Raw genomic sequence first — 27,421 nt, 5'->3', positions numbered from 1 at the left:
CCTAAGATAGCTGGTGGCATCAGAGGTGATTGGGTCAATGCAGTTTTGGCTCCAGCACAGAAGAGAGGAGCATGATTGGGGTGGGATTAATTAACAAGCCATAAAGTCATAGGGCATACAAAAGATCTCTTGTCACACACAGGTGTGTATAAACCTCTGTGAGTGTTTCTATAAAATGTGGAGTTGAAGAGGATAAGTGACCATTGTATGTATGGATATGTGACTCCAACCTGTAAACATGAGCGTGAGATGCCAAGCCCTGTCTGCTTACAAGCTGCCTTTGACTAAGGGTGAGGGCTGAAAAATCTTCATGCCCTTTTCCAGAAGCTCCAGTTCCTCCAGCCTGGCCTTGGGCATCTCCTGCTGCAAACTGACCCTCCCTCACTGCTCAGGCTCTGTTCGCTTTCCTTCAGATACCTTCAAGAAAGTGCTCTTGGCTCTCCCAATGCACCAGAGTGTGCTAGTGGGAGCAGGACTGGGGAGCAGGATGCTGTAGTTGCTCCCTAATTTCATGTCTGGTGAGGGTGTTATTTAGCCCAAGGTGTTTGACAATTCTGCCTCATAATAAGCTTCATATGGTAGATGCTGTCCATCATCCTGATATGGGAGCTGTGTGTGGTGTGTTTCAGCTAATCTCAGTTAGGATACAGACAGATTTGTCTGCTATTGGACTGGGGAAAATTAAGGACCTGTATCTGTTGATTTAGTAAATTCTTACCATGAATAGGAGTCTGAGTCCTGCAATAAATCATGGTGCATGCTAAAAGGTTTCCTTGACTTCAGTCTTACACTCTTTGAAAAGGATGAGGTTAGGAACTGTGATTAACTCCTCCTGAGCCCTGCACGAATAGCCCTCCACTGTTCTTACCTGTGTGAGGGTGGCACTGGCTGTTAGCTGTAATCTTAAAGTTTGCAGTCTGTGTGGGGGAATTAATAGAACCGTGTTCAGCAGTGCTGAGGTTAGGAACAGGTTGATGCTAATTTGCAACTGCCTCTCTTTTTGCAACTCTTCCTCCTTGGTATCCTGCATCTTGTTCCCAAGGTGTGCCTAGAGAAGCAAACCCAAGAGCCTGCAGGAGTTACAATCTCAAACCTTCTCAATGCTCCACAACATTTTAACATTTGTGTTTTGTTGTTTGTTTGTTTTTTTTTCCCCTTCACAGGAAATGACCTAGAGGCCTTACAAATACATTTGTGCATTTTTGTTCTGCACCTACAACTGAGGGCAAATGCAGTCTGGAAGCACCACTTAATGTCACAACAGAAACAACTACCTCAGCAAATAAGGGAAAGGGAAGAAGGCTTGCAATAATAAACACTCCTTTTTAATAGCTTAGACTTGCAAAGTCTTCTCTAACAGAGTCCAGAGTGTTGGGTTTTTTTGGTATTTTTTTTTTCTTTTTTCCCTTCAGTATTAAAAAGAGACACTACAAATAAACTCATTTGGCAGACTGGATCTGTCCAGACATTTGAAGATACTCGATCTGCTGACACGAGGATTTGCTTTTTCAAGGAAGGAGCCTCTGCACTGCTTTTGTAATCGCTGTTGATCAGTGGTTTGCTCCACTTTTCCCAATACTACTGATGGGAAAATTGTGTTAAAGTATTGCTTCTAAAACTATTATTTGCATTGACAAAAAGAACTTTTGTAGACTTAACAGCAAGCGACAATAACATGCTCACGGAGGAATCGTAGGTGGTAGGTTCTCTGCTCCGGCGTGCGGCAGAGAGAACACCAAGCAAGGGACAGAGCATCGTTGGGATACTTGGGCTTGCTTTTTGAGTACAGTTTGTAACTGCAGCAGGGCTGCACCGAACACTGCAAACACAAAGTCAGCAGATCTGCTGCTGCCTTCCTCGCTGCTGGTACAAATGATACAGACGCTTGCCTTTTTGAGATGCCTTTTGTGACACCTATGTACACAGCCCTGCACCGGCACTGTACATAGCTCTGGGCTCGAGGAAGGAGTGTGACAAGTGATTGTTAATTCAAGAACTCTCTGGACAAGCACTCACTTATGTATTGCTGTAGTGCACAAGAAAGCAAAATGGACTATAAGCGGCGCTTCCTGCTTGGCGGGTCCAAGCAGAAGGTGCAGCAACACCAGCAGTATCAAATTCCTGAGCTAGGCAGGACCCTGAGCGCCCCGCTGGCCTCCGCCACCCCAGCACCCCCCTTGGTCTCCTCAGCTGCTGCGGGCAGCTGCAGCCACCCCGTGTCCCACACTACTCCCATCGCAGACATCCAGCAGGGGATCTCCAAGTACCTGGATGCACTCAATGTGTTTTGCCGAACGAGCACCTTCCTCACTGAGCTGTTCAGCAGCGTGTTCAGGAACTCGCACTACTCTAAGGCAGCTATGCAACTGAAGGACGTGCAGGAACATGTCATGGAAGCAGCCAGTCGCCTCACAGCAGCAATAAAACCAGAAATAGCAAAAATGCTGATGGAGCTGAGTGCCGGAGCTGCCAACTTCAAAGACCAGAAAGAGTTCAGCCTACAAGACATTGAGGTAAGGTGCCCTGCGGGATGCCGCGTCGCGAGCGCTCCTCTGTCCTCCCGCTTAATTGGACTCCTCTGCTAAATCACTTCCACACCTGAAGGTCTGCCTTGCTCTGTGTTTGTCGTTAAGGCTGGAAGAGACCTTTAAGATCATTGAGTCCAACTGTAGGCACTTGCTGGTAAAAAGAGAAACTCTCCATTTCTTGCATTCTCTTCCTGAAAGCACTAAGTGATCTGCAGTGCCTCTCGTCCAGCTAGGGATTATTTAGTGACTATTTCTGTGCAAGAGCTTGCACTTTGTTTGAAAGGATGTTAGAAGGACGAGTTGTAATTAACCTGTACTAGCTAGAGAATTCTAAATGGGCACCCTCTAGGTGATTTAAACTTGTCAGATGAGTGGCAATGCATTGAAGTGCTAGGATGAGAGGGAATGGATTGAAGCTTGAGGAGGGCAGGTTTAGACTGAATATTAGGAAGAAATTCTTGACAGTGAGGGTGGGGAGATGCTGGAACAGGTTGCCCAGAGAGGTTGTGGATGCCACCTCCCTGGGGATGTTCAAGGCCAGGTTGGGTGAGACCTCGAGCAACCTGGACTAGTGGGAGGTGTCCCTGCCCATGTCAGGGAGGTGGGAACTGGATGATCTTAAAGGTCCCCTCCAACCCAACCCATTCTATGAATCTATGGAAAAGAAATCCAACAGCCTTTTTGTTTTTCAGAGAAACCATGCTTAAATATTTTTTAAAATAATTTAAAAATAGTACTAATGCTGAATGACAAAAAAAAGCCAACACACTGCCCCTCCACAGCAACTAAAGACAAGTTTTAATCATTTTCTGGTTTATGTTAGCTAATCTAATTATATTGAGCCATCATAAACCAAATGAACCTATACTTTCCTTAGAATTATCTATTCTAAGGATAATTAGAATTATCCACTGAGGGGAAACCTGAACAGGTGGGAGCAGTGTATTGTCATCAGTCTTTGTGTAACCCTGCCCATAAGGCCAGTAATGATCAAAATGTGTGTAAAACAATGCTTTGCCACTCTTCCAAACACAGCTTCTTTTGGAGCTGTTGTGCTTAACAGGGCACCACCGTGCTAACATGAGAGATTGGTGCTGTAGGAGTGTGTCCTGACTTTGTGCTGGCACCCAGTCCCCAGCAGTCAGAATTCAGACTCTCACCCCAACTCTCACCATGCCTGGCTGGGTATTTCTGGGTAAATCTCCCTGTGGTAAATGTCTTAATTATAGAAGAGGCAGTGTTAAGTGATAGTCACACATGAATCCCTGGTGTTTTAAGTAGTTCCTCATGTTTTGACATACTGCTTTCACTTTACAGCAGTCTTTGCAAAGTTATTCCTACAGAATTCTACCCTGAGTGGAAAAAGCAGCTGAGTTCTCTTATTTTTTATTTGGATTCCAGGTAACTTTGTGTAGGGCTGAGTGTTACACACAGATGCTTAGCAAGCATTAGCTGCTTTCTGTAGCTGCACAGCTTGCAGCTCAAGTAAAGCAGAATGCTGGTTGTAGGATATAATTGTAGAGAGCAGTGTGACTGGCAGCTTGCAGTGCTGTGTGCGTGGTATAGAATGAAGTAAGCAGCTAGATATTTGTTCTGGATGTCTTTCTCTTTTTGGAAAACAGTCTAATAACACCAGAATGCACAGCTAAGGCTGTAGGAAAAAACACCTTTTATTTAAATTTAAAGCCCAGTGTGAGTTTATGTAATTAAAGTCCTTGATAAATACCTGGGCTGAAAGACTTTATTTGTTTTTAATGGGGAGGGGGGTGAGGGGAAGGCAGCAACATATGAAGCCTTGTCTGTCTTTTAGGGTTTTTTTCTGGGCTTGCTAAAGGTTGGCATCGCTCTGTGTACTGATTTTTACAACCTAGCCCAGCAGTTCTGGGTGCTAATTCACACCCTGACCTCCTGCACCCTGTGGGGGGAGTGGCTGTTCAGCAGGGAAGGGTTCACAAGCAGAAGCAGAGCATTATGTGCAGACTGTGATTGCATGTCCTGCCAGCTACAAGCAAAGGTGGAGAAACTTGCTTTGGTCCCTGCTTTATCTGCACAGACCTAACCCTTGCTCCTGAGCTCCATGTGCACCTGCAGTGCTCTCTTCAGCAGGCAGCTCTCTGGCAGGAGCAGATGTAAAGAGAATGCAGGCACAGCAGCAGGATTGCTTGGTTTTCTTTTGAGGTGTGTCTTGTGGCACTTGGCAGGCTGTCATTGTACTCTTAACTAGAACTGTACCTTGCACACAGCTTTGAAAAAGTTCACATGCAAGATTTATGAGAACTGCTGCATAATGAGACAAATCCTGCACCCTGCATTTGCTTAAGAGCCAGCAAAACGTAAGAATTTGGATCTGGCTCACATGGCTGGTGCCGAAGTCAGCCAGGGAGCATGGTTTAGATGACTTCAGTATCTAGGCATGCTTGCTGGGTGGTTGTGCCCAGGAAGCAGTTACCTGTTGTTCAAGGTGGACCTTGGCAGAGGTCAGTACAGAGAATATATTGAAGTTAGTAGATGACTTGAAAGTACATGACAGAAATACGCTGGAAGACCTACATGAGAAATAATCTTGACCTGAAGAAATGAGTTTTCCAGTTGGGGTGGAATTTGGAGAGGAAAACAGTGTGAGGATATTTAAATAGACATTCTCAACCTCACAAGTGGAGCTTGCTGGGCAGCAGATCTGAAGAACACTTCTTGGGCTTATGGTAGTCATATGCTGAGTAGGAGTCAGTGTTGTCTGGCTGCAAATAATAAATCCATGTTGTTGCTGTTGTGCAAAGAGGCAGTTGTCATGTACTCAACACTGCTATAACCTTCAAGAGCCATGACATAAGCATTCAGCTCTCTTCACTTTGGGTATTATGGCATTAAAGACAACAGTGCACCCACACAGCACTGCTGCTGCACTTGGAGAAATAGTGAGCAACTGGAGACACACCACAGGAGAGCAGCAGGCTTAATCAGACATCCAGGAAAGAGGACTGCAGGGGACAAACTAAAGAGCCTGACTATACATAAGGGAAGACTAAGAAGGAAGATCAGAGTTGTTCAGATATGCAAGAAGCTGCCGGAAGAAGTGGCAGTGTTCTGTCCTCCATGTCTGCATAAGGTGGGGCAAGAAGTAATGAACTGAAATTTCAGAAGGAAGGATGCCTATGAAGATGTCCTGAGAATGCTCTGTGACGTTAGCACAGAACTGACCTGGGTTGCTACAGAGGGGAGAGAGCCTCTGTCATGAAGAATTTACAGAACAGGTTAAACCTGCATCTAGCAAAACTGACCCAGGTGAAATTGCTCCTTGCCTGGGACTAGGATTAGGATTAGGTTGACCTTTGAGAGCCTTGCCTGCTCTGCTTTTGTAGGATTTGAAGGCTGATCTGAGTGTCAGGAGGATGGGGCCAGGCTTTGTTCAGTGGTGCCCGGTGACAGGACAAGGGTCAGGGGCACGAACTGGAACATCAGAAGTTCTATCTAAACGTGAGGAGGGACTTCCTTAATTTAAGGGTTGATGGTGCTGTAGCAGCACTGGAACAGAGGTGGGAGAGTCTCCATCTCTGAAGCCATTCAAAACTAGACATGACAATGAGGGGTTTTACATGTGTGAGGTTGGCTAAGGAAACAGCATTTGTTGAGAAAGGCTAGGGAGAAGTCTGCTTTGTGGAAGAACAAGAAATGCAAGCATAGCAGGTTGGGCTTTAGAAATCCAGGAGAGAGCTACAGCTCAGACATGAGGTGCCACATGGTTTTATCTGGTGTGGTGGGCTCCAGCCCCCAGGGAAGGCAGTTCCAGGAAAACTTGCAAGCTCTGATAAACGTATGCTGACTTGGATTTGGACTGAAAAAAGGCTGTGCAGCCTGGACTGTAGCAGTAGTGGGTGAGGGTTTTAATTTATTTATTGCTTCTGAGCAGCACAGAGCTTGCTAGCTCAGAGCTGTCTGCCAAGAGTGTATGAAGGTGACTTCTCTTGATCAAAGTGTTGGTGACAGATGGAGTTTCCCAAGGTTTCTTCATTTAAAAAATGCAAATGCTGATTTTTTTTTTTCCCCCCTGCCTCTTCTCTTCCCCTTTGAAAAAACCCTCTGAATTCTCAGGTGTGTTGTGCCTGTGTGGGTGAGGAACAGCATGGAAATCAGGGGCAGGGAGAGTGTTTTATGTTCAGTTTTCCAGATCTTTCCACATCTTTCCAGATGTTGTTAAAGTTTTGTAAGTTGGGAGAATGCAGTAAAACCGAACTCCTGTTAATAAAAGCGTTAAAAGAAATGGGGTAAGGGGGAGGAGCTCAAAAGAGCTAGAAAAAACGTTTGTGTATTTCCTCATCTTCTGTAAGGTTTTGCAGCAGCCTCAGTACTGCCCAGTGCAGAGAATGAATCTTGGTTTCATTGCATGGAGCTTCCTTCATGTGCTGCCTTCAAAATGTTAGCAGCAGTGACAGAGGTGGACAGCCTGCCTCCCTCAGCAGGAGGAGCAGGCACAGGACATTTACCTGGACCCTCTGGTTTGCATTAAATGGAGACATCTTTTGGATGTATTAAATGACCATTTTTGAACAAGAGGATGTTTGTGGGGCAAACCTCTGTAAGTATAAAGTGTAAGCTTTCCTTAACGTTGCACAGCTCAATTTAAGTGCATTATTGTCTTGGCTATTATTTTCAGGTACTGGCTTCAGACTTCTCTGAACTGAGGAAGTGTTAGTAGCAAAAAGCTGCATCAAATCAGTAAAAAATGCCACGGCCTGCTGGAATGCCATTGTGCTCTTGTCTTGTTCTACAGCCTCATGGTCTGCTCTCAGACCTGCTGGCATTGTCTGTAGAAATATTTTGTAGTACACTTTAATGGCTGCTTTTAATTTTCAAAGTATTTAACACTTCAATGCTTTTTTTTCCTAGGTTACAGTGACCATTTTAGTAGCTGTCAGTACCAGATTAGCACTGCTGGGTGTTTAGAGGTTAACTGCTAGCAGAAAGGAGTCAGTGAGGTTGCCTGTGTCCCCTAATCCTGCCTCTTCTCTGGAGCCTAGTTTGAGTTGGAGGTGACTGGTTTGCAATCACCAGGGCCATATCTTCCCTTGGAGGTGCACTGTTCTGAGCTGTAGGGCGCTGCTGCACAGCAAAAATGAGCAATATTCTGTCCACTTTCAGTCGTGTGTGGGAAAGGTGTTAGCTCCTCATCTGGTACACCAGTCAGAGTAACCCCTTGTTGCTAACTTCATTGTGTGGCCATTTTCCTCTGTTCTCTTCATGAGTAGACAGGTGGTGTGCAGGGCTTGTTGTCACCAAAGCCAGTAGGAACTCTGTGATGAGAAAGGGGGGTAGTAGGAAACTACTGAATAAGCTGTGTGGTGGAATGGGGTTTGAGTCCCAGATTGTTTGTTTAGGGAAGTAGCCAAGGGAAAAAAAAAAGAGGGAGGAGGATAAATTCTTGTGGATGAACTGGCCCTTGGAACTGCAAGCCAATGTTTGTGTCCAGTCTGGGAGACTAACACTGCTGGTTTGCTAACTTTCTTACTGGCACTCTTCTGTTCTAAAGAGTCTGCTGTAAGATTTGCTTGCCAGGGAGTTTGCATGGCATCACTGCTTAGCAATGAAATCTCGCACTTTCATGTGGGCCTTGTCCAGCAAAAGATTCTCAGGTTGCCTGTGTGCTGCCCATGCGAGGAGGATAGTATGGGCCAGAGGAAGCTAACACTGCACCTCCACCTGGTACGGCTGTTTGTGTGTAACCAGCCTGATTGAAATCATCACCAGTCAGTGTTCAGAAAGGAGCAGGTTTGAAGTGAGACCTCTCAGAAAATCCCATTGCATCCCACTGCCTAAACTGGGAGAGAGATTCCTTTAAGTAAGGTGCTTCAGCTGCTGAGACAGAAAGCTGTCCTGCCTGGGAGCAGGTTAGGAAAGTCCAGGTGTTAGAGCTGTAGTTCTTGGGACAAAACGTTGGGAAGTTGGGAGACCTCATCGTGTCTGCAGTAGAAATGACTCTCAGAAATGGTTTAGGGGAATACCACCACTACCAGAGCTTACTTAGCTGACATCTGTGATGATTCCAGTTGATAGTCTCTAGGTTTTAGTTTCTTCTGATCATGGCTAAAGCAGAAACCTGTGCTTAGGAAAGCAAGGGCCAAGGGGTGGTTGTCTGTGCGAAAACACCCACCTGCGTTTGCTGATTGTCGTGCAGATTGCCCAGCAGAGATCCAGTCCCTTGCTTTACTCATGGGGTCACTGCTGGCCAGCCCTGCCTCTCTTTGTTAAACTGGTGGTAGCTGTTCCTCCTCCCCACAGTTGGGACAGTTTTAGTGCTTTGGAAGAAGATGCTCAAGAAGTGAACTTCACAGCAAAGCAAGCTTGGCATCTGTGGTGAGTGTGTAACGGTGCAGCTCTCCTCCACTTGGGGTTTATTTAAGCAGTTAAACCTGACCTTACCCCTGTCTGAGAGAGACAGAAATAGATTCTTTCTCAAACCAAGCAGAAGTTGAGTGAAGCAGATGGTACCATTTATCTGTACTGCTTAACAGTGGGAATTACACGAGGAATGTTGTGTGCTGCCGCTTGAAAACGGAGTAATTTGTTTATTTTGAGCATTATTCCCAGGCAGGGGAATCTTCAACCTCTGTACCTTAAATATTCTTTGAAACTTAATCGGCTTGAAATTCCTAATGAGTCCTAGTTTCTCCTTCCCCTGAGAGCTGCATTGTTCCTACACAGAAAGGTTCAATCACCACTTCCCTTTCCCTCTGCTTTTCTTATAAATCTTTCTAACCTTGGAGCCAGGAAAGTTGGAATTTTACTCATTTTATCGTTTACTGACTGCCTCTTTTTTGTTTGTTTGTTTGGGGTTTTTTTGTTTTGTTTTAAAATAAACCAAATTCCCCTTTCAGAGGTCAGTCAAAGTACCAAAAATGTTTAATGTGATGCCTTGTACAAAGAAGGGAAGTGATGGAAGCAGAATGGAATGTCAAAAGGAGTCTGGATGCAGTGGAAAAAAGCATTGCCACCAGTGGTTCTTCTGCAGGAGACAGTTAATGCATAGAGCTGTTTGTGGGGCTGCAGAGCCTTGCCAGCAACATCACTGTGCCTGAATATTTTTATTCCAGAAGAATGTAGCTGAAAATAAGCCAGACAGATTTGCTCCAAGGCACAATGGCTTTGGACATTATCTATTTTATCAATTATTCCTAAAATGGAGTTCAGGCTGAGTCTTTTTTGTCATAACTCAAAGTCAAATACACATTTTTAAACCACTTTGTGTGACAAACTCCCGAAAAGAAACAAACCCTCGGAATAGTTTTCAAATCCTTCCTGCAGTTGTTTGGCAAACACTTGCTCCTCTGCTGCCTTCTGGATACACTTTGGTGTAGGCTTTGGCTTTCCAGGAGAGCGTGGCCCTTTCAGAAGGTGGACAGAGCCCTCCTGCTCCTGCTGCTTTGGTGTCTCCCTGGATGGTTGCCCTCCAGCCTGCTCCTCTGCGTACAGTGGCTGCCCCTAGCACTCCTATTTGTGTGCCCAGTTGTGCTGCTGGCAGGCATGTGTCTGTCCTTGGCCATAATTCTCATTAGTGTTGGTATGACAGGGAAATAGATGGGGGCTGGACACGTGCAGGGGACAGAGGTGCAGAACACAGAGCCCAACTCTGGCTGGAAGAGGTGAGCACAGAACAGTGATGCTGCTGCCCTCAGCCCAGTGAGCCTGAGGGGCACAGACTTTGCTTCCTGCCTCTCCTTGGGTCCTGCATGATCCATTTCAGTGAGATCCTCTGGAGAGAAGGTTTCTGCCAGTGTTAGCACTTCCTGGCAGGCAATGCAAGTGACAGGACTACAACTTCATGCATGCATCCTGCAGTCACTGCTCTGACCTAAAAATGGCACCGTGCTGCCACTCTGTTGTGTGGCAAAGGGGCTTTGGTGCTTCCTGCCAGCCACGGCTCTGCTTGGAGAACACTGCTGGAGGAAACCTGGCTGGTCTGTACAGTCCTAGCTTAAATCATTCAGAGTTTGCTTGCTTGTTCAGTTTGGGTTTCTTAGCACAAACTCAGCTAGATCTGTGTGCAGGGGGCTTTTGCTGTTGAGTGTCTCCTTGTCGTAATTTGCTGCTCCCATTTTGGTGGTGTTCATGTGCTTAATATTGCTAAGTAACTTCACAGGCTTTTCATTCCTCAAAGAACTCTGAGTGCAGCAGTGCAGATGACATCTTCATCTCCCCCGGATTCACAGAAACCAAGGCTCACTTGCTGCTCGCCTCAAGTAAAAGGGCAAATACCATGTGGTACTTGGGACCTCTGAAGTATAATAATAATAATAATAATAATAATAATAATAATAATAATAATAATAATAATAATAATAATAATAATAATACCAGCAATAATAAAAAAATGATAAATTGAGTTTCATTCCCCAAACAGTAAACAAAAGAGGGAAACTTCAGTGGAATCTTCTGTTTGCTTGAAGCTGTTTTCTTCCTTCTCCTGCAGGTACTTGGGAGATGTTTCTTGACAGTGATGCAGGTCCATTTCCAGTTCCTGTCACAAGCTTTGCAGAAGGTCCAACCAGTGGCACACTCTTGCTTTGCTGAAGCTGTAGGTCAGGAGAGAAAGAATGTTACGGGATCTGGAGCCTCGAATTTAAACGCTACAAGTGAGCTAGAAGATGCAATAAGATCATGGAGAGGAGCAGCAGAGGTATGGAGGTCTTGCTGTGGTAACATTGTTTGGTGAAATGAGAGCTGTGTTTAGTGAAACCAAGCTCAGGCTGGATGCTCTACCAAAGGAAGAAAAGCTCTGAATGCATAGCATGCTGCAGGTAGTTTCAGCTGCTACCACTTGTTTTGCCTGTGTGATGATTGTACTCTTTGCCTTGTGTGAAGTTCTCTTTGTGATGTGGCTACCTGAGGAGTGCACAGCAGTGGGAACAGCTTCTTGGTAGTGGTAGTGAACTGACACTGTTCAAATGTGTGCTGGCAGGTGGAGCAGATGAAAACCTCACCAGTGTACAACAAGCCCTTCAAACCCAGCAAAATCTTGCTGAAAAATAATTTAGATAATGGCTATTTCTCTCAAAAATTGAATACTAATTCTATTTCACTGGTAAAAATTCTGAGGGTAACTTCCAACACTTTTGTCTTTGTGCTGCTAAGCTTGATGCTGCCTCATCCAGCAGTTGCTGGAACATTAACTGCAATACTTTAAAGGTGCCACTACTCTCTGGACTTGTATTTCCACAAGCACTTGCCAGCTGTGGAATCATAGAATGGTTTGGATTGGAAGGGACTTCCAAAGGTCATCCAGTCCAACCCTCCTGCAGTCAGCAGGGACATCCTCCACTAGATCAGGTTGCTCAGAGCTCTGTCCAGCCTCACCTTTAATATCTCCAGGGATGGGGCCTCAACCGCCTTCCTGGGCAATCTGTTGCAGTGTTCCAGCACCCTCATGGTGCAGAACTTGTTCCTAACATCCAATCTAAATCTGCTCTGCTCTAATGTCAAACCATTGCCCCAGGTCCTGTCCCTGCAGGCCTTTGCAAACAGTCCCTCTGTAGCCTTCTTGTAGTCCTTTCAGGTCCTGGAAGGTCTCCCCAGAGCCTTCTCTCCCCCAGGCTGAACACCCCCAGCTCCTCAGCCCTTCCCCACAGCAGAGGCACTCCAGCCCCCTGATCATCTTCATGACCATTACTTTTCCTGCTGCAGGAAGTATTTTACAAAGAAAACTACTTCTGTGAGCTTTCCTGCTTTCTTGTGCACTGTGAAGTCTGCAAACTGGCAGAACAGATTCAGACACTGAGTGCATGGTTTCCTTTAATTGAAGTAACTCAGAGCACGTGCTTTTGAAGTGTAATGTGGCAGCCCAAAAGCTTGGAAATCATCTGGACTGGAAATGTTGTCAAAGTTTCCATTTATCAGCTTGCATCTGCTAGGTGTAGGAAGGCAAACAAGTTTCCTTTGGAACTGTGAATGCAGAGGAACTGTTTGTCACTTTTACTGCAGCTTGACTGTACTTTGCTGGACAATAATACAGGGCTCTGGGAGTGCTCTAGGTGTATTGCAGAGATTTCATAACAGCTTTGCTCTCTTTTTTCATAAAAGAAGGGAATTTTATGTTTAATCCACTTAGGTCTTTAAAACTGTCTTAAGTGTCTAGAAATGCCCTGCAATCACCATGAAGTTTGTTTCAATTATGGTTAAAATCAAACTTGGGTTTAACAGATTCTGGGACCTTCACTTTCTTTTTTACCTCCTTACCAGCCCCCTTCAGGTACTTCTGTGAAGGAAACCTGCATTTCAAGTATTACACTAATCCAAGCCTTTATTGAACAATCGTGGGGAGGAGAAGAGAAAAACCTAAGTCCTCCCTAGGTTCAGACTAACAACAGAAGAAACTGCTCAATTTGTATGATTGACTAAAATAACTACTCTGAAGTGTTTGTGTTGGGGTTTTAGGACAGCATAAGGAAAATCTGAGCTCTCTAAATCTTGTTCTCTCTCTCAGTAATTGTAGACAGACTGCTGACTACACAAGTCATCTTGATAGAACGGAGACACGTGGAAATCTTTTACAGTCTCACTTGATGGAATGGAAAGCAGTCCACTGTGCTAGATACTAGGAAGAAATCCTTCACAGTGAGGGTGGGGAGACACTGGAACAGGTTGCACAGGGAGGCTGTGGATGCCTTTTCCCTGGAGGTGTTCAAGGCCAGGCTGGATAGGTCTTGAGCAACCTGGGCTGGTGAGAGGTGTCCCTGCCCATGGCAGGGACTTGGAACTGGATGATCTTGAAAGTCCCTTCCAACCCATTCTGTGGATCAATATAACCCCAGCATCTCTGGCAGGAGAGGACATTGCTCTTTCAGAATGAAGCTTAAGATGAGACTCTGTGGCCATAGCTCAGAACTATTCTTCCTTTTGAAGATCTTTCCCTTGGAAAATGTTGTAGTTTTGTATCAGTTGAGGTGAGTGATGGATCTGTCCACTGACTGCAGTACCAAAGCTCCCAGTGTCGACATCATACTTGGGACTCCTTCCTAGGCTGGAAAATAAGCTGTACCCCAGGCCTTCCATGCAGATTGGAATAGGTTTCTATTTGTTCTACCCTGCTCCGTAGTTTAACGTTGTAGAGTTACAAATAAGATGTTTGGCTTTCCATAGTTGTGATTATTTTTTTTTAAACTTCTATTCTACAAAGCTGTTCCCTTACTGTGCTAAACTGAAAGTGATCTTGTGGAGCTCTTTTCAAATTGCCCCACAGGGAGAACTCTGAATTTTATCAAGTATTTTCCTCCGTCCCCAGCAGTGTTTGTCCACTAAGTGTATTTGCATTTGTGACCAGTAGTAACCTTTTATGCTGAAACTTGAAGTCCCTCTCTGGTGACCACAGTCATCATGTAGCCTGTATAACAGGATCCTTAGTCCTGAGAGGGAGCTGAAATAGCAACAGCAAACAATGTTGAATTAAGTTGCTAACCAACACCTATGTGCCAGACAAATAACCTGAGATTTGCAGAGCTTTAATAACTTCCCATAAATCATCTCCTCCAGAGCCTTACCACCAGCTGCTGCTTCTCATCTCCCTTAGAATATTCTAAACTCTGTGAGATTTTGTGTTGGAGTTTGTCTTTAAAACCAGTGTGATTAAGCTTATCCTGGTTTGATGCTGAACCTCTTCACCCTGGGTTTTGGTTTCCCACTGCAGGCCACATCTCGGCTGCGAGAGCGAGGCTGCGACGGGTGCCTGGCGGGCATCGAAGTGCAGCAGCTCTTCTGCTCCCAGACTGTGGCCATCCCTGAGCATCAGCTCAAGGAGCTGAACATGAAAATTGACAGTGCTTTGCAGGTGAGGGGCTTTAAAGTCTGCTGCTTCAGTGGGCATGTAGCCAGTGGGCCGAGGAATGGAAGAGGGCAGGAGACGGTGCTGCAGAAATCCGTTCTGCAGGCAGCCAGGAACTGTTGGAGGATCTTGCCTGCTGAATGTGTGCCGTAGAGCTGAGCAGGGCAGATCCAGGTGTCTGCAGACACACTGCCTGCTTGCTTGCTGACTTGCCTGTTCTGTCTCAACTTTTTGTTTGGTGTCAGGCTTACAAAGTGGCTTTGGAGAGTCTGGGCCATTGTGAATATGCAATGAAGGCTGGCTTCCACTTGAACCCAAAAGCTATTGAAGCGAGTCTTCAGGTAGGATCTGCTCAACCCTGCCATCCCACCCCCTCCTGCCAAATAGTGAGTGGAGAAAAAGAAATCAGACTCATGTTAGGATCTTCTGATGTCTTCATTCCTTGTACCTGATCTGTTCTTTCCTACTCCAGGGCTGTTGTAGTGAAGCTGAAGCCCAGCAAACAGGAAGGAGGCAGACTCCACCTCAGCCAATTCAGTGTGAGCTGCCCACTGTACCTGTTCAGATAGGATCACATTTTCTGAAAGGAATATCCTTTAATGAGTCTGCAGCAGAGAACCTGAAGCTGAAAACGGTAATAGCCCTGAACTTAACCCAAGGAGTGAAGAACAAAAAGAGCAGAACTCCTTAAAGCTCAGACAAGAACTGCATTAGAGGTTCAGTGCCAAACTTGTATTTAGAAATGTGTATTTTTAGCCTGACTTCCTGTGGAAACAAGATGTTGATAACATTGTGGGTCCACCCCTGCTCCTGATAACGTTTTAACCACCTGGGCAAATTCAGCCCAACCTGAGAGAAGCACAGAGAAGTCTAAGAGGTGGTGAAGCTTCTATGCACTTTTTGAAAATAGGTTGGGTATCCAGAAGTGCAGAGGAAATTGATTCCTTACAGTTGACTCAACTAGGTGACTCACTTCAGAGCTTTTGTTGTCTTAAGTGCCAAAAGAAGTCTGGCCCAGCCTAGAGCTAAGGGAGGTACTTGAAAAAATATTTTGTAACAAAGTTCCTTTGAATGGATTCTTACAAACGTTACTGATTTTTAATTTTTTTTAGTGGTGTAAAACTGTGGAGAAGTTAATTCTGTTTCTCCTAGAAAGGGATGGAGAAGAGCCATTCAGTAGGCATTTGGACAATTTTAATTAACATTTTCACTACTTTTTTTTTAAGCACCTTTTTTTTTTTTTCCCCTTCCTCTGAAAGAGTTGAAACAAACCACAGCTCCAAGTGCTGTAGTGCCTCTTGTAGCTTTGATTAAACACTTGAGGAAGAATATAAGCTAAAATAGTGCTTCTGGGTTTGGGGGAGGACTGCGTGCCAAACAGCAGAGACAATCTCCCACACTTGTGTCCTGCAGCTGAGCTCTTCTACTGCTGAGAGCTTGTTCAGAAGCAGTGGGCAGTCTGGTCTCTGAGCAGTGATGCATAGGTATGGGAAGCCTTTGTGTTGGCATTTCTGAGTGCTGTGTTTAGCATCACAAAGCTTCTCTGACACTTGATCTTTGTGTTTTCCCTTCTCCAGCACACGATGATGCAGCTGATTAAGGAGGCTGGGTGCCACAATGGGCTTACACCCCGGGACGACTCCCCTGTCACTGAGGTGCTCAACCAGGTTTGCCCTTCCACATGGCGCGGAGCCTGCAAAACCGCTGTACAGCTGTTGTTTGGCCAGGCTGGGCTGGTAAGTGACCAGGAACAGGCCTGGCAAACAAAGGGCTGCTCAGCCACCCTGAGCAGAAACTAGAGATTGTGTAGCTTTTGGAAATTAATTTCCATTGTGTTTCTCCATTTTGAATGCTGCAGCTAACCAAGAATCCTTGTAGAATGCAAGTTTGTAGATGGGATCTGTAGCTGCTAGGAACAGGGTGAGGTCCTGAGTACTTTGTAGGGCCTGGTATTAAGGAGAACACAAGAAGTGGAACTTTCAGTTGATAGTGAAATAGAAAGATTTTCAGGTCTCTAGATGACCATGGTAAAAAGAAACATCCCCTCCCCTGCCTGCTCTCAGACCAGCCTTAAAATCTGCTGTTCTTTTAATTTCCTCTCTGCTTTGAATGGAAGCAGAGTTTCCTGCCCAACAGAAACCAGGAAATCCTCTGTACCAAGTGCTGCTGCCTGGCATCTCCAACATAGGACAGAGCAATTAAATACCTTGCTGTTGACATAGATGTCTTTGGATTTTACAGCATCTAAACAGCTGCTAAAACTGGTGCTTGGACACACTGATAAGGAAGTGCATTTGTGCTGCCATCATGAATTACTGCACAGCCTCTTCGTTCATGAAGGCATATTTGTGACACTCAAGGGTTTTGGGACTCTGTGAGTTTTGATTTGACTGAGCAAATAAAATGGGGGCAAGAATGCACCAGGGCAGGAAGAAAATGCAAGCAGAGAGGCACCCTGTAGCCTGGCTTCTGTCCAGTGTTCCTCAGATTAGCCAAATGCTTCTTTCTGGTTTCTAGCTTTACTCAGGGTGATGGCAGACTATCAGGACTTTGTAAGGATCCATATTTCTACATTTCTCAAACAAGTCACACAGCTGATTAAGTGACTTTGCCTTTCCCTCCTAGTTCATTAATCCCTCTTTGTTGGTGCTTTTAATAGGTTCTCCAGTAATGGTGAGTGATGCATGGTAAATAAATGTGTCAGGTATTTCTACTGCAGCATTCCTTAGAGAAGGAGGGTCAGATCACACTTTGTATGTAAAGAGGGCCTCAGATCAAAGGGGCATGCTGTCAGTATCAGCAGGGCACCTGCTGTCAGTCCTGACTTCACTGTGGGACTGGCATTTAAGGGCAGGAGCTGGTGGTGCCTTAACTGCTTTGTATAAGGAAGGTTTCCAGGAGGCCTAAGAAGGGGGTGTCCTTGCAGGAAGAGAAAGCAACTGTGGGAAAGCAGGCTTGGTCAGACTTCCTTGGAAACACCCAAGTAGAAAATACGGATGAAATATCAATCAGTAGAAGAACAACTAGAAAAAAAGGCTGTGGTTAAGTGGTATTGTGCCTTTGCCTGCCACAGCTGGTGCTGGGATGTGGGAGCCAGCAAGAAGTGAGGTCACGACACAAAGTGTTCCTCAGCAGTCCTGTGGAAGTCTGTGCTGTGCACCTCAGGAGTTCTTGGCTCCCAAGAGTCTAGATGAGGAACGCCTTGGAGGATGCTGCACCTCCCACCGTTTCCTTTCCAGGGGCTTTCAGAGCTGTACACACCCAAGTCCTGCCTTGATGAGATCTGGGGAGTGGCCCGGGACACACTCCGGAGTCTGGAAGCCTCCTGGTGTCCCCCAGTCTAGACATAACTAGTTAGACCTGCTGGTAATTGAAGTGCTGATATTCTGCAGGGTTTGCCATAACTTCTGCAGAGCTGTCAGCATAAAACTTGCTTAGACACTCTCTCAGTTGACAGTGCTTATGGAGTGTTGCTGGTGTTAAATCATGAATGTCTCCAAAGGTTTTTATTCTGCGTGGACCTCATGTTCTAAAATAGCAGATTTCTGTCTTCCAAGTCAGTCAAGAGCTACACACATGACAGAATACTTGTGAGGCATCTCCCTTCAGTCATTCTCACTGTGATTCCTTTCAGTTTGGAAGGGTGTGAGGGTTGAAGCTTTTCTTTCTAAACTCTGCTAACATTTTTTTTACAAGATTCAGTTATGGAGTGGTGAGAAATTGTAATTTGCTGCTTTCAAGCATCCTCTGGGTGGAGATGAGAGAGGAAACACCTGTAAAACAAGAACAATAGATGTACAGGAAAGCTCTCCTCTAAGCACCCACCAGGCTGGGAGGCAGACTGTGTTTGTTTTATTTTGTGGAGAACTCAGATAAATGAAGTATGGGGCAGTGTTAAGCAGGCCTGGGGTTGCTGCTGGTAAAAACTAAAGCTGTCTGCTCAGCTCAGAGCTGGCTGTACACTTGTCAGTTAGGAAAGAACATTCTTTGGCATTCTCGTTGTCCTGAGCCTGTCTTGCCATGTGCCTTTAAAGCAGAGTGGAAAGCACAATGAGATGTGACTTTGTGTGGCTATTTTTGGTTTCAGGAAAAAAAATAAAAATGAAAGTGCATTTTTTTCAGTTTTGACCTTAAACATGTGTCTATGAAGAATGGGATTTTCAGATTGGGATCAGCTGAAGGAACCTCCATGTTGGGCATTCAAATAGCTTAATTCAGAAGATGGGTGGAAAGAAAACTTTGACTTGGTCTTGTGCAGAAACATGGAGAGGGTTTAAGTGAGTCTGTGGCCATCCTTTTGTGTGCTAACAGAGCTCTGAGTAGCAACCCCAGCATGCATTGCAGGAGCAGTGAATCTTAGTGATGTTTAAATCCCACGTTGTAAAACTTTTACTAGAAGGGGAGAAAGGAAGATACGTGCAGGGACTTTTTACAAGGCTGGAGTTTAGGAAGAAATTCTTGCCAGTGAAGGTGGGGAGTCATTGGAACAGGTTGCCCAGGGAGGTTCTGGATGCCTCCTCCCTGGAGGTGTTCAAGGCCAGGCTGGATGAGGCCTTCAGCAACCTGGGCTGGTGGGAGGTGTCCCTGCCTAAGGCAGGGGGTTGGAACTGGATAATCTTGAAGGTCTCTTCCAACCCAACCCATTCTGTGAACAGCCCAACAAAGCCCAGACCATGAGCACTACCATTAGCCACTGTCAGAAGCTGATCTAGGCTTGCGCAAATCAGAAATTCTGATTTACAGGTCTGAGAGGCAGGTGGAAGCTTTCTTGGGAGCTGAAAAAAAAAGTTCATCTCTCCTTATCTCAGTTACAACTGCAGCAAAGCTGAATTGCAGATTAGCAAATCCCATGGAATTAAAATGGTGCAAATACAGGGAAAGAGCATTGGAGCTGCCCTGTTCTGAAGTGAGAGGTGTTTTTGTGGGTGGCTTATGGTATGGGGCCTTGGCATTGTGCCCAGGCATGTTTGACAAGTTGGAATAAACTTGGGTGGGAGCTTAGAGTCAGTTGGAGGGAAAACTAAGGCCTTATGCTGAAGTACCTACAAGGTGGGAAATAGTTGTGTTAAAAAGTCATTGGATGATTTTGCTGAAGCAAGAGAGAAAAGAGACTCCCTGAGCATTATTCATATTGCACCTTTCTTCCTAACCAGCAGCAGACAACCAGTTAGAAGTAGAACCAGTGCAGGGTGAGTGCAGAAAAGCCAGGAACATCCTGAGGCTTATTTCTAACAGAGGACTTTTTGCCATTTTGAGGATAAATGGTGCAGCTAATCTGCTAGTCACTGAAACAGGAACTGCTGACTGCTGCCAAAAAGCTGCTGGTTCAGCATGACCAAAATAGGAAATTATGGAAATGATCAAAAAGGCCAACCCATGCAGACTGGACACCAACAGAAAGCACAACCCAAATATGGAACTTACTATCCCTGGGATTAAAGTTTCAACGAAGCTGAAGTGAACCCATTCCTTCTCAGTTCCATAAAAAGAAAAGTTCAGGACAGAAAGTGAATTTTTCAGACTCTCATCTTCCATGTATCTTCAGGAGGCCTTGCAGAATCTTGGAATTCAGCCACTTGAGCAGTCACTTTCACAGGGACTTAGCGGCAGTAGTGGGTCCATTGGGTGGAACAGAGGAGTACCAGTGGCCTGGGGCTGCAGAACCTTGCATGGGGGGTTTGGTGTGTTAAGAACTGTGAGCTGTGTGAAAAGCTCCAGGCTGGATGCTGCTTGTCTGGATCCTGCCATGCACTGCAGTTGAACTGCTTAGCTCTGTGTGGGTGACTGTGTGTTTGTTTGGGAGCTGTGGACTTAGCGCTAGTGCCAAAGCTCTCCAGTAAAAGGGCTGTTCTAAAAGCCATGGTAGTGGCCAGCTGCTGGGTGAAGCAGCTGGTGGCCTTACACTGAGGTGCAACTACAGTGTGTAACTGAGAAGAATGAAACAGAGGTTCCTGTACCAAAGTAAGCACTTGGTGTCCTTGCTTCTTGTTTTTAGACACTGAAGCAGAAATCAGCTTAGAATGATTTTGTCACTTGGTTTGATCTGGTTTTTTTTTTTGGTTTTTTTTTTTCCAGCTATAGCATGGCAGGGAGGTGAGATTACTGCATTTTTACTACAGGGCTGACCAAAGAACTTCAACTAATCCTTAAAGTAATTGCCCTTTTCTTTGCCTTTTGTGTGCTAGGTGGTTGTGGACACAGCACAGATTGAAAATAAAGAAGCCTACGCTCCTCAGATCAGTTTAGAAGGGTCCAGAATCGTGGTGCAAGTTCCATCAACTTGGTAAATAAAACTTCTGTGTTGCAGATGATGCTGATAGCTGTGATTGAAAACCTTGCTGTGCAAATGGAAGGGAGCACTCTGCACTTATGGCAGATCTTCCTGGAGCTCCTTTCTCTGGAGCTGTTCTGACAGTTGTGATTTAGCTGCCTTCTGGGGGCAACAGAAGAGAGGCAGTGCTGGGCCACTAAAATACTCCTGAAAAGGAAAAGATTGGTGATGAAAAAAAGAAAAAAAAATCTTTTTAAAAAAATCATAAATCCAGTAGTGTTCCTGTTCTGCTCCTCCTTGGCAGGTCCTCACAGCTGTTACCTGAGGAAGGCCAGGAACGAGATGATATTAATAAGAGCTTTTAGCTCTTTTTCACTGAGATGTTGTGAGGTGCATGTTCCAGCAGACACTATCCCTACCTAGAAAGAGTGGTTGGTGAAGGTGCAGTGTAGGGCAGGGTTTCTTTTGAGACAATGATTTGCAATTAGAACAGTTCCTTTCTCTCCTGCTTTGCAGGACTCAGTGTTAGGAATCTCATCACAAGACAGCTCATTCATCCGAGCCCTGTGAACCAGGCTGTTACCCATGGTACCAGGGGGCTCAGCCCATGGCCTGTGTGCCCAAGTACATCTCTAGTTCCACTCCAACTGGCACTCCTCTCTTGGTGTAAATTGCTCTATTATGAAAGAACTCAAAGGAGGGGAGTGCTGGGAGCCAGACTTTGTGTGCTCTGGCAGAGCTCCTCCTGCTGACACAGCCAGGGTGCTGCCTTGCTCCTCTGCTGGGGGAGCTCCTCCAGGACTTGGCCAACGTCCTTGTGTCTAGGTTTAGGTTATTCTGATTTTACCTCAGAGGCACTGCTGGTTCCATGCCACTGATGAGAATTCACTAATCCTGCATCTTCACAGCCCAGTAAAACCTTCCCCAGGCTGCTGGGTGTGCTGAATCATTTCCCATAGGGAGGCTGTCGGGCAGGGGCTGGTAGCACTGAACTCCAGAGTGCACCCAGTTTGGGGTCAGCATTGGTGAAGTGCTTTTGCTGTTCTCCAGCAATGGGCTTTGTGATTTTGTTACTTCATACCTCTGTGCCTGAATTGTGTCTGCTCAGCTGAAGAACTGATCCTCAGTCATGATTGTAGAGTAAATGATAGGACTTCGTTACAGTGAGATTAGCTCTGTAATCAACAGCAGAAAGGAACGGGGGCTGCAGGTGCCTTCTTCAGGAATCCCCAGGCATTCTTCCATTACCCTGCCTTTACCAGTTGCACCTCTGTAGGAGCAGTCAGGAGTGCATGGATTGGCTGTTTGTTCCTGACCAGTATGGTAGAATTGTTCAGTGTTAAAAAAAAAACAAAAAAAACGCAGAAGTTGATCTTTAAGTGAAACCTCTTGCTTACAGGTGTCTGAAAGAAGATCCAGCAACCATGTCTCTGCTACAGAGGAGTCTGGATCCAGAGAAGACTTTGGGACTGGTGGATGTGCTCTATACTGCTGTGTTTGACATCCATAGGTGGAAGGAAGGAAGGTACACCTTCTCTTGAGCCTTCTGCTCCACTTGCCTGGTTTGAACAAAACCATCTGTTGAAGGATCTGTGCTGAGGAATTTGGTAGTGGTGGGGGGAAGCAGCAGTTAAACTGAGAGCAAGAAACCGGTAACTGACCCAAATACTTTGTGGGCAGGGATAGAGATAGAGCAGCTTTCTAAGACCAGCAGTTTGTCCAGCTGTACAAATTGTTTGTTTCTTTCTCCCAGAAATACTTGATGTACGTTAATTTAGTCTGCATTGAAGTCTTGGAACACAATTAGCATGCCCTAAGAGCTGGAAAGCAGTTCATGCCCTTGCAGATGCTGGTGCTGTTGCCCTGAGGAGTAGCTGATGAGCTCGGCAGTCTCTGCTTTTCTTTCCTCCACAAGTTCTTCCCCAAGCACACCTCTCCTGCCAGAGTGCCAGCTCAGTGATGCATTGTGTGGTTTGGTCTGTGTGTCTGTGTCGCTGCAGGGAGCAGGCTCTGCCTTGCATTCAGATCCAGCTGCAGCGTGAGCTCTCGGACTTTGGGAACCAGGTGGACATGCCGGCCGGGAACGGCAGCAAGCCTTCGGGTGGCCTGCAGAAGACCTTCTCCAAGCTGACCTCACGGTTTACAAAAAAAACTTCCTGCAGCAATGCAAACAGCACTGGGAGTTACTCCATCCCCAGCACACCTTCCAAGAACGTCTTCGTCGGCTCCAGCTCGGAGGAGAAGGCGAAGCTGCCCGGGGGCGTGGATGCGCGGCTGCAGAGCATCCTGAGCATCGGCAGCTTCCCGCGGGCCGCAGAGACCCTGCCGGCTGCCCAGGGCACGGCCAGCCTCCTGGCCAACGGCCTCCTGGGGGAGCGCAGGGACAGCTTCTTCAAGCCGGATGAGGGCAAGGATGACAAAGGCATGAACTTACCAACCGACCAGGAGATGCAGGACGTGATCGATTTCCTCTCGGGGTTCAACATGGGCAAGTCCCAGCAGACCTCCCCCATGGTGAAGAGGAGGAACTCTGCTGCCTCCTCCACGGTGCCGGAGCAGAAGGCGGTGCAGCAGCAGCAGCCGCAGGCTGTCTCTCACACCCCGCTGCATCCTCCTCAACCAGGCCTGTCACAGCAGCAGCACTCACAGAAGCAGCAGCAGCAGCAGCAGATGCAGTATTACCAACACTTGCTTCAACCTATCGGACCACAGCAACGCATACCTGCCAAGTGGCTGACTAATTCCTCACAGCAGCCAGCCCAGGCTGTTGGAGCTGGTTTGTCTCACATGAACCAGTGGAACAGTCCTGGCTTCTCAGACTTGAGCTCTGATTTGTACAGCTTGGGTCTCGTGAGCAGCTATATGGACAATATGATGTCAGAGATGTTAGGACAGAAACCACAAGGCCCTAGAAACAACACATGGCCAAATCGTGACCAAACTGAAGGAGTGTTTGGGATGCTGGGAGAGATCTTGCCTTTTGACCCTGCAGGTGTGTGTCTTCTCCTTTCTTGGTGGCTTTCACCAGGGTTGCTTTACAAAGAATGCTGTTAAACACTGCTAGCTAGAGCTGCCATTTCCTAGTGCTGCCCACCAGGTGCCAGGGTGCTCACAAAGGCAAGCAGGTACTGATGTGAGCCTGATTAACAGAAACTGAACTAAAGTACAATTGACTTTTGTTAATTAATAAGTGGGAACATTGCTTCCTGCCCCAGGTGTAGGAGTCGTGACCTTTCCTTTATGGACAACATCCAAGTACTGATAAAGACCCTTGCAGGTGATGTTCCCCCTGTTGTTAATTTGTGAAGCTGTTTAAAACCAGCCCCTTCAACTTGCTCATTTTACCTCTCCTCACACTGATCCTTCCTGCCCTTCACCAGTGCTGCAGTCTGGAGGTGAGAGCCAGACTGTATCTTCCCATACCCCTTCACTTCCCCTCCAGTACTGGGCAAGTCTGTGAGAGTCAGACTGGTTCCTGTTCTACAGCTGTTACTGCAGTGACAAGCTTGGGTGGGGGAGGATGTGGTGCCATGTGGTTTGAACCACCAAGAGATTGGAAGTGTGGAGGGGTTATTGTCAAAGATGAAGTGAGATTAAAATTTTACATCCACCTCTTGGTGGCAGGATAGCTGGAAATGGTGTTGGAGTCTGTAATCAGCTGTAGTCACTGGGATGTTCTTGTTCTCTGAGCCTGGCTCAGTGTGCAAGCTTTTATCCCAGCAGTTTCTGCTGATGGGATGTTGGACCATTTCCCTGATGGAGGGCCAGGGGCAGGGGTACTGCCATGTGAGAGTCTCCAGGTGTGGATGGTGAATGTGACCCATCCACGGCTCTTCACTGCTCCACCAGGAGGGGTCGACTGCTGCTGCCACTCGCTGCCTCTGTTCTGTTCTGTGGGCTGAAGGATGGAGTGAGGAGGGGGTAGGTGCAGCAGAGAGAGCTGAACCTCAGCAACTGACGTCTTGGTTCCTGTCCCTCAGTTGGCTCTGATCCCGAGTTCGCTCGCTACGTGGCAGGGGTCAACCAGGCCATGCAGCAGAAGAGGCAAGCCCAGCATGTCCGCCGGCCTGGCGCCGCGCGCGCACACTGGCCCCTGCCCGACGACCCCCACAAAACGTGGCCCTTCCCGGAGTACTTCACAGAGGGGTAAGAGCTGCCACACTGGGGACACCAGTCTGGGTCACACTGCAGCCTAGCAGGACATGGGAGTGCTGGGTGTTTGCTCCAGCTGCTGCTGCCTCTGCTGAGAGCTGCACAAATTGTCAGGAGTGAGGAACCCCTGCACCTCTTGGAGCGCTCATTGGATGCTTGCTTTAGAAGGCAGTGTTTGGGCCCAGGCGGGGGAAGGAGGCGTTTCTAGCACAGGCTCATTAACAGCAGCTTTCCTGCAGTATCTTGAAAGCCCTTGACACCCAATTTTATGCAGAGTGATGCTGTGAAAGATGCAGAGCCTGACTGAATTCAGCTTGCCAGGTCCTAGCTGCTTAGTCTTGCTGCTGTAGGACAGGTAGCTGCCAGAAGGGGCACTGGCAGTGCTTAGTCTCTTCCAAACCACAGTTATTGATGACAGCAGAAGTGTTGCAAGGTCCTCTGTCTGTTTGTCCATAACACAATGGATGTCACTCTCAAGCTAGCTCTCAATCAGTGGGACCAGAATGTGTTCTAGCTCAGTTTGGCAATGAAAGTGATTCCAAACCCAAGAGTCACTTGTTTGTCCTTGCTGACCAAGAGAGGCACTTGTATTGATCTCATTATTTTAGTAAAATAGAGTCTGTAACAGGTGGAGCTGTTGATGTGGTCACTCAGAAGTAAATAAACTGAAGTATTTTTGAATGACTTGGATGTCTTACAAGGTGCTGAGGTTTCTTTGTGCTCTGAGGATCACCTCAGCAGAACTAACTGGGGTGAAGGGTCTGGCCAGGCTTTGTTCAAGGACTAACCCAAGTTTTTGTCTTGCAGTGATGTGACAAATAGCTGGTCTGGTACTCAAGGAGACTCTGCCAGCTCAAGTGATGAGACCTCCTCAGCTAATGGGGACAGCTTGTTCTCCATGTTCTCAGGGCCAGATCTTGTTGCTGCTGTAAAGCAGAGAAGGTGAGCAGAAACACATCAAACTCTTCTGGCTTTGCTGACTTCATGTGATAGCCGCCCCAAGGAAATCCCTGCTCATTAAGAGGAAGCTACACAAAGGGCAATTTGTGTGCTGCACTGCTGCCATGGATTGGTGTAGAGTCTCCAATATTAGGGATTCCCAAACTGGGCTCCATGAGTGGCTGTCTCCTCGTGCAAGTGAGCAGCTGTGCAAACAGCCACTTGTGAGCTAAGCACAGGGTGTCTAGGGAAGATCTGAGACTTTTCTCCTCTACCATGATGCCACTTGTTTCTGAACTGCTGAGGCACTGGTGGCAAATTCATGTGGGCAACTTACTTAAAAAGGAAAAGGAAGGTAACAACTGTTCCTCTCTTTTTGGGCAGAAAACATAGTAGTGGTGAGCAGGAGCCAAGTACACTACCGTCACCGCCTCTGCTTTCTGCAGCAGATGACCGGAATCAGGTAAGCTGAAAATGGCTTTGCTCAGCGGCTTTTCCTGCTGGGACTTTGGGATGCTTTAGCCTAGGAGAAGAGCTGCAATAGCATCTCTGTTTCCTCAGCTAAGGCCCAAACCCTTCGCTTGCAGCTGGGACCAGAGTGTCTGTCCAAGTGACCAAGTTTAGCTGTTACACCTGGAAGTCAGAGTCCTCCTTTGCAGCAGGAATGGACACAAACCCCAACATTTCCAGTGAGACTGAGGGGCAGCACAGTCGGTGCTGATTGTCTCTGCAGGGAGATCCAGAGCATCACCAGTGGCACTTTCTGCCCCAGAGGGGCTGTGTGTCAGGCACTGTGGGGAGGTAAAGAGGAGGTGCTTCAGCAGGCAGCTCTTAGAACTGAGAGTTCTGCACCTGCATGGATTCTGTTGGCAAACAATAACCTGAAAATGCTATAAGGAGGGGTCAGGCACTGGGACAGTCTGCCCAGGGAGGTGGTGGAGTCACCATCCCTAGAGGTATTCAAGAAGCCTGTGGCCATGGCACCTGGGCCATGGGGGTGTTGGGGTGATGCTTGGACTCACTGACCTTAGAGGGCTTTTACAGCCCAAGCAGTTGTGTCATTGTGAGGGCATAAGCTGATGTGCTGAGTATTGTCTCAAGAAAGAAGTATTTTGGTACTAAGCCAAAAGGAGCCCCTGAAAACCAGCCCCACCCCCAAACCGACTTTCTTTGTTTTCTCAGGATAACAAAACCAAAACCTGGCCACCAAAGGCACCCTGGCAGCACACCTCCTCTGTCAGCAGCGTGCTGCCCGGGCAGGGCGCAGCGCTGTACCCGCTAGGCGGCCCTGTGGGGCAGTGGAGCGACACCATGCAGCTCCTGCAGGCCCCCATGTGGGCAGCAGCCAGTGACTGCGCTCCCACAGCAGGCATCTCCTCCAGCTTCGCCTACGCGCAGCAGCCGCAACCGCAGCAGGCTGCCCAGCACAAGCAGATCTCCAAGGGCTTCAAATCCTTCCCGGGCAAGCACGAGCGCAGACCCTCCTACCTGCATCAGTACTGACTGCTGGCCGAGGGGGTGCAGCACAGGGCTGGACAGCGGCTAGGGACGCTGGGCTCCAGTTGTGCGTCGGCTGTTCCTGCTTCTCTCCTTAAATTGGGAGTCGAGGGGGTTGGGGTGAGAGGTGCAAACTCTTGAGTTTTGTTTTACAGTGCTAAGCAAACGTGGCCAATGTCTGATGTACACGAGACAGCCCAAAACTGTGATGTAGAAATGCTTTTAAAA

The 27,421-nt window shown here is 47.0% G+C and overlaps 1 protein-coding gene across 1 annotated transcript; it reads left to right on the top strand.

The window, feature by feature from the left end:
* Positions 1 to 2,018: 2,018 nt before the first annotated feature.
* On the top strand, positions 2,019 to 27,421 carry GARRE1 (granule associated Rac and RHOG effector 1). The gene is made up of 13 exons (XM_054389585.1): positions 2,019 to 2,513; positions 10,990 to 11,196; positions 14,200 to 14,340; positions 14,580 to 14,675; positions 14,807 to 14,968; positions 15,912 to 16,070; positions 20,520 to 20,617; positions 22,005 to 22,130; positions 22,606 to 23,597; positions 24,586 to 24,751; positions 25,565 to 25,699; positions 26,081 to 26,159; positions 26,879 to 27,421. Exons 1-13 carry the CDS (start codon positions 2,019 to 2,021, stop codon positions 27,197 to 27,199), a joined length of 3,177 nt encoding a protein of 1,058 aa, XP_054245560.1. The 3' UTR covers positions 27,200 to 27,421.

This window comes from Indicator indicator, chromosome 19 (genome assembly GCF_027791375.1).
Source record: "Indicator indicator isolate 239-I01 chromosome 19, UM_Iind_1.1, whole genome shotgun sequence".
Taxonomy (NCBI): domain Eukaryota; kingdom Metazoa; phylum Chordata; class Aves; order Piciformes; family Indicatoridae; genus Indicator; species Indicator indicator.
This window is presented reverse-complemented; position numbering and strand designations above follow the sequence as displayed.

Bases quoted from the DNA above. Each gene is read 5' to 3' on its own strand.
- GARRE1 (XM_054389585.1), top strand. From the start codon at position 2,019: ATGTATTGCTGTAGTGCACAAGAAAGCAAAATGGACTATAAGCGGCGC. The intron at 11,197-14,199 runs GTATGGAGGTCT...TTCCCACTGCAG, and splicing joins CATGGAGAGGAGCAGCAGAG to GCCACATCTCGGCTGCGAGA. The intron at 23,598-24,585 runs GTGTGTGTCTTC...CCTGTCCCTCAG, and splicing joins CTTGCCTTTTGACCCTGCAG to TTGGCTCTGATCCCGAGTTC.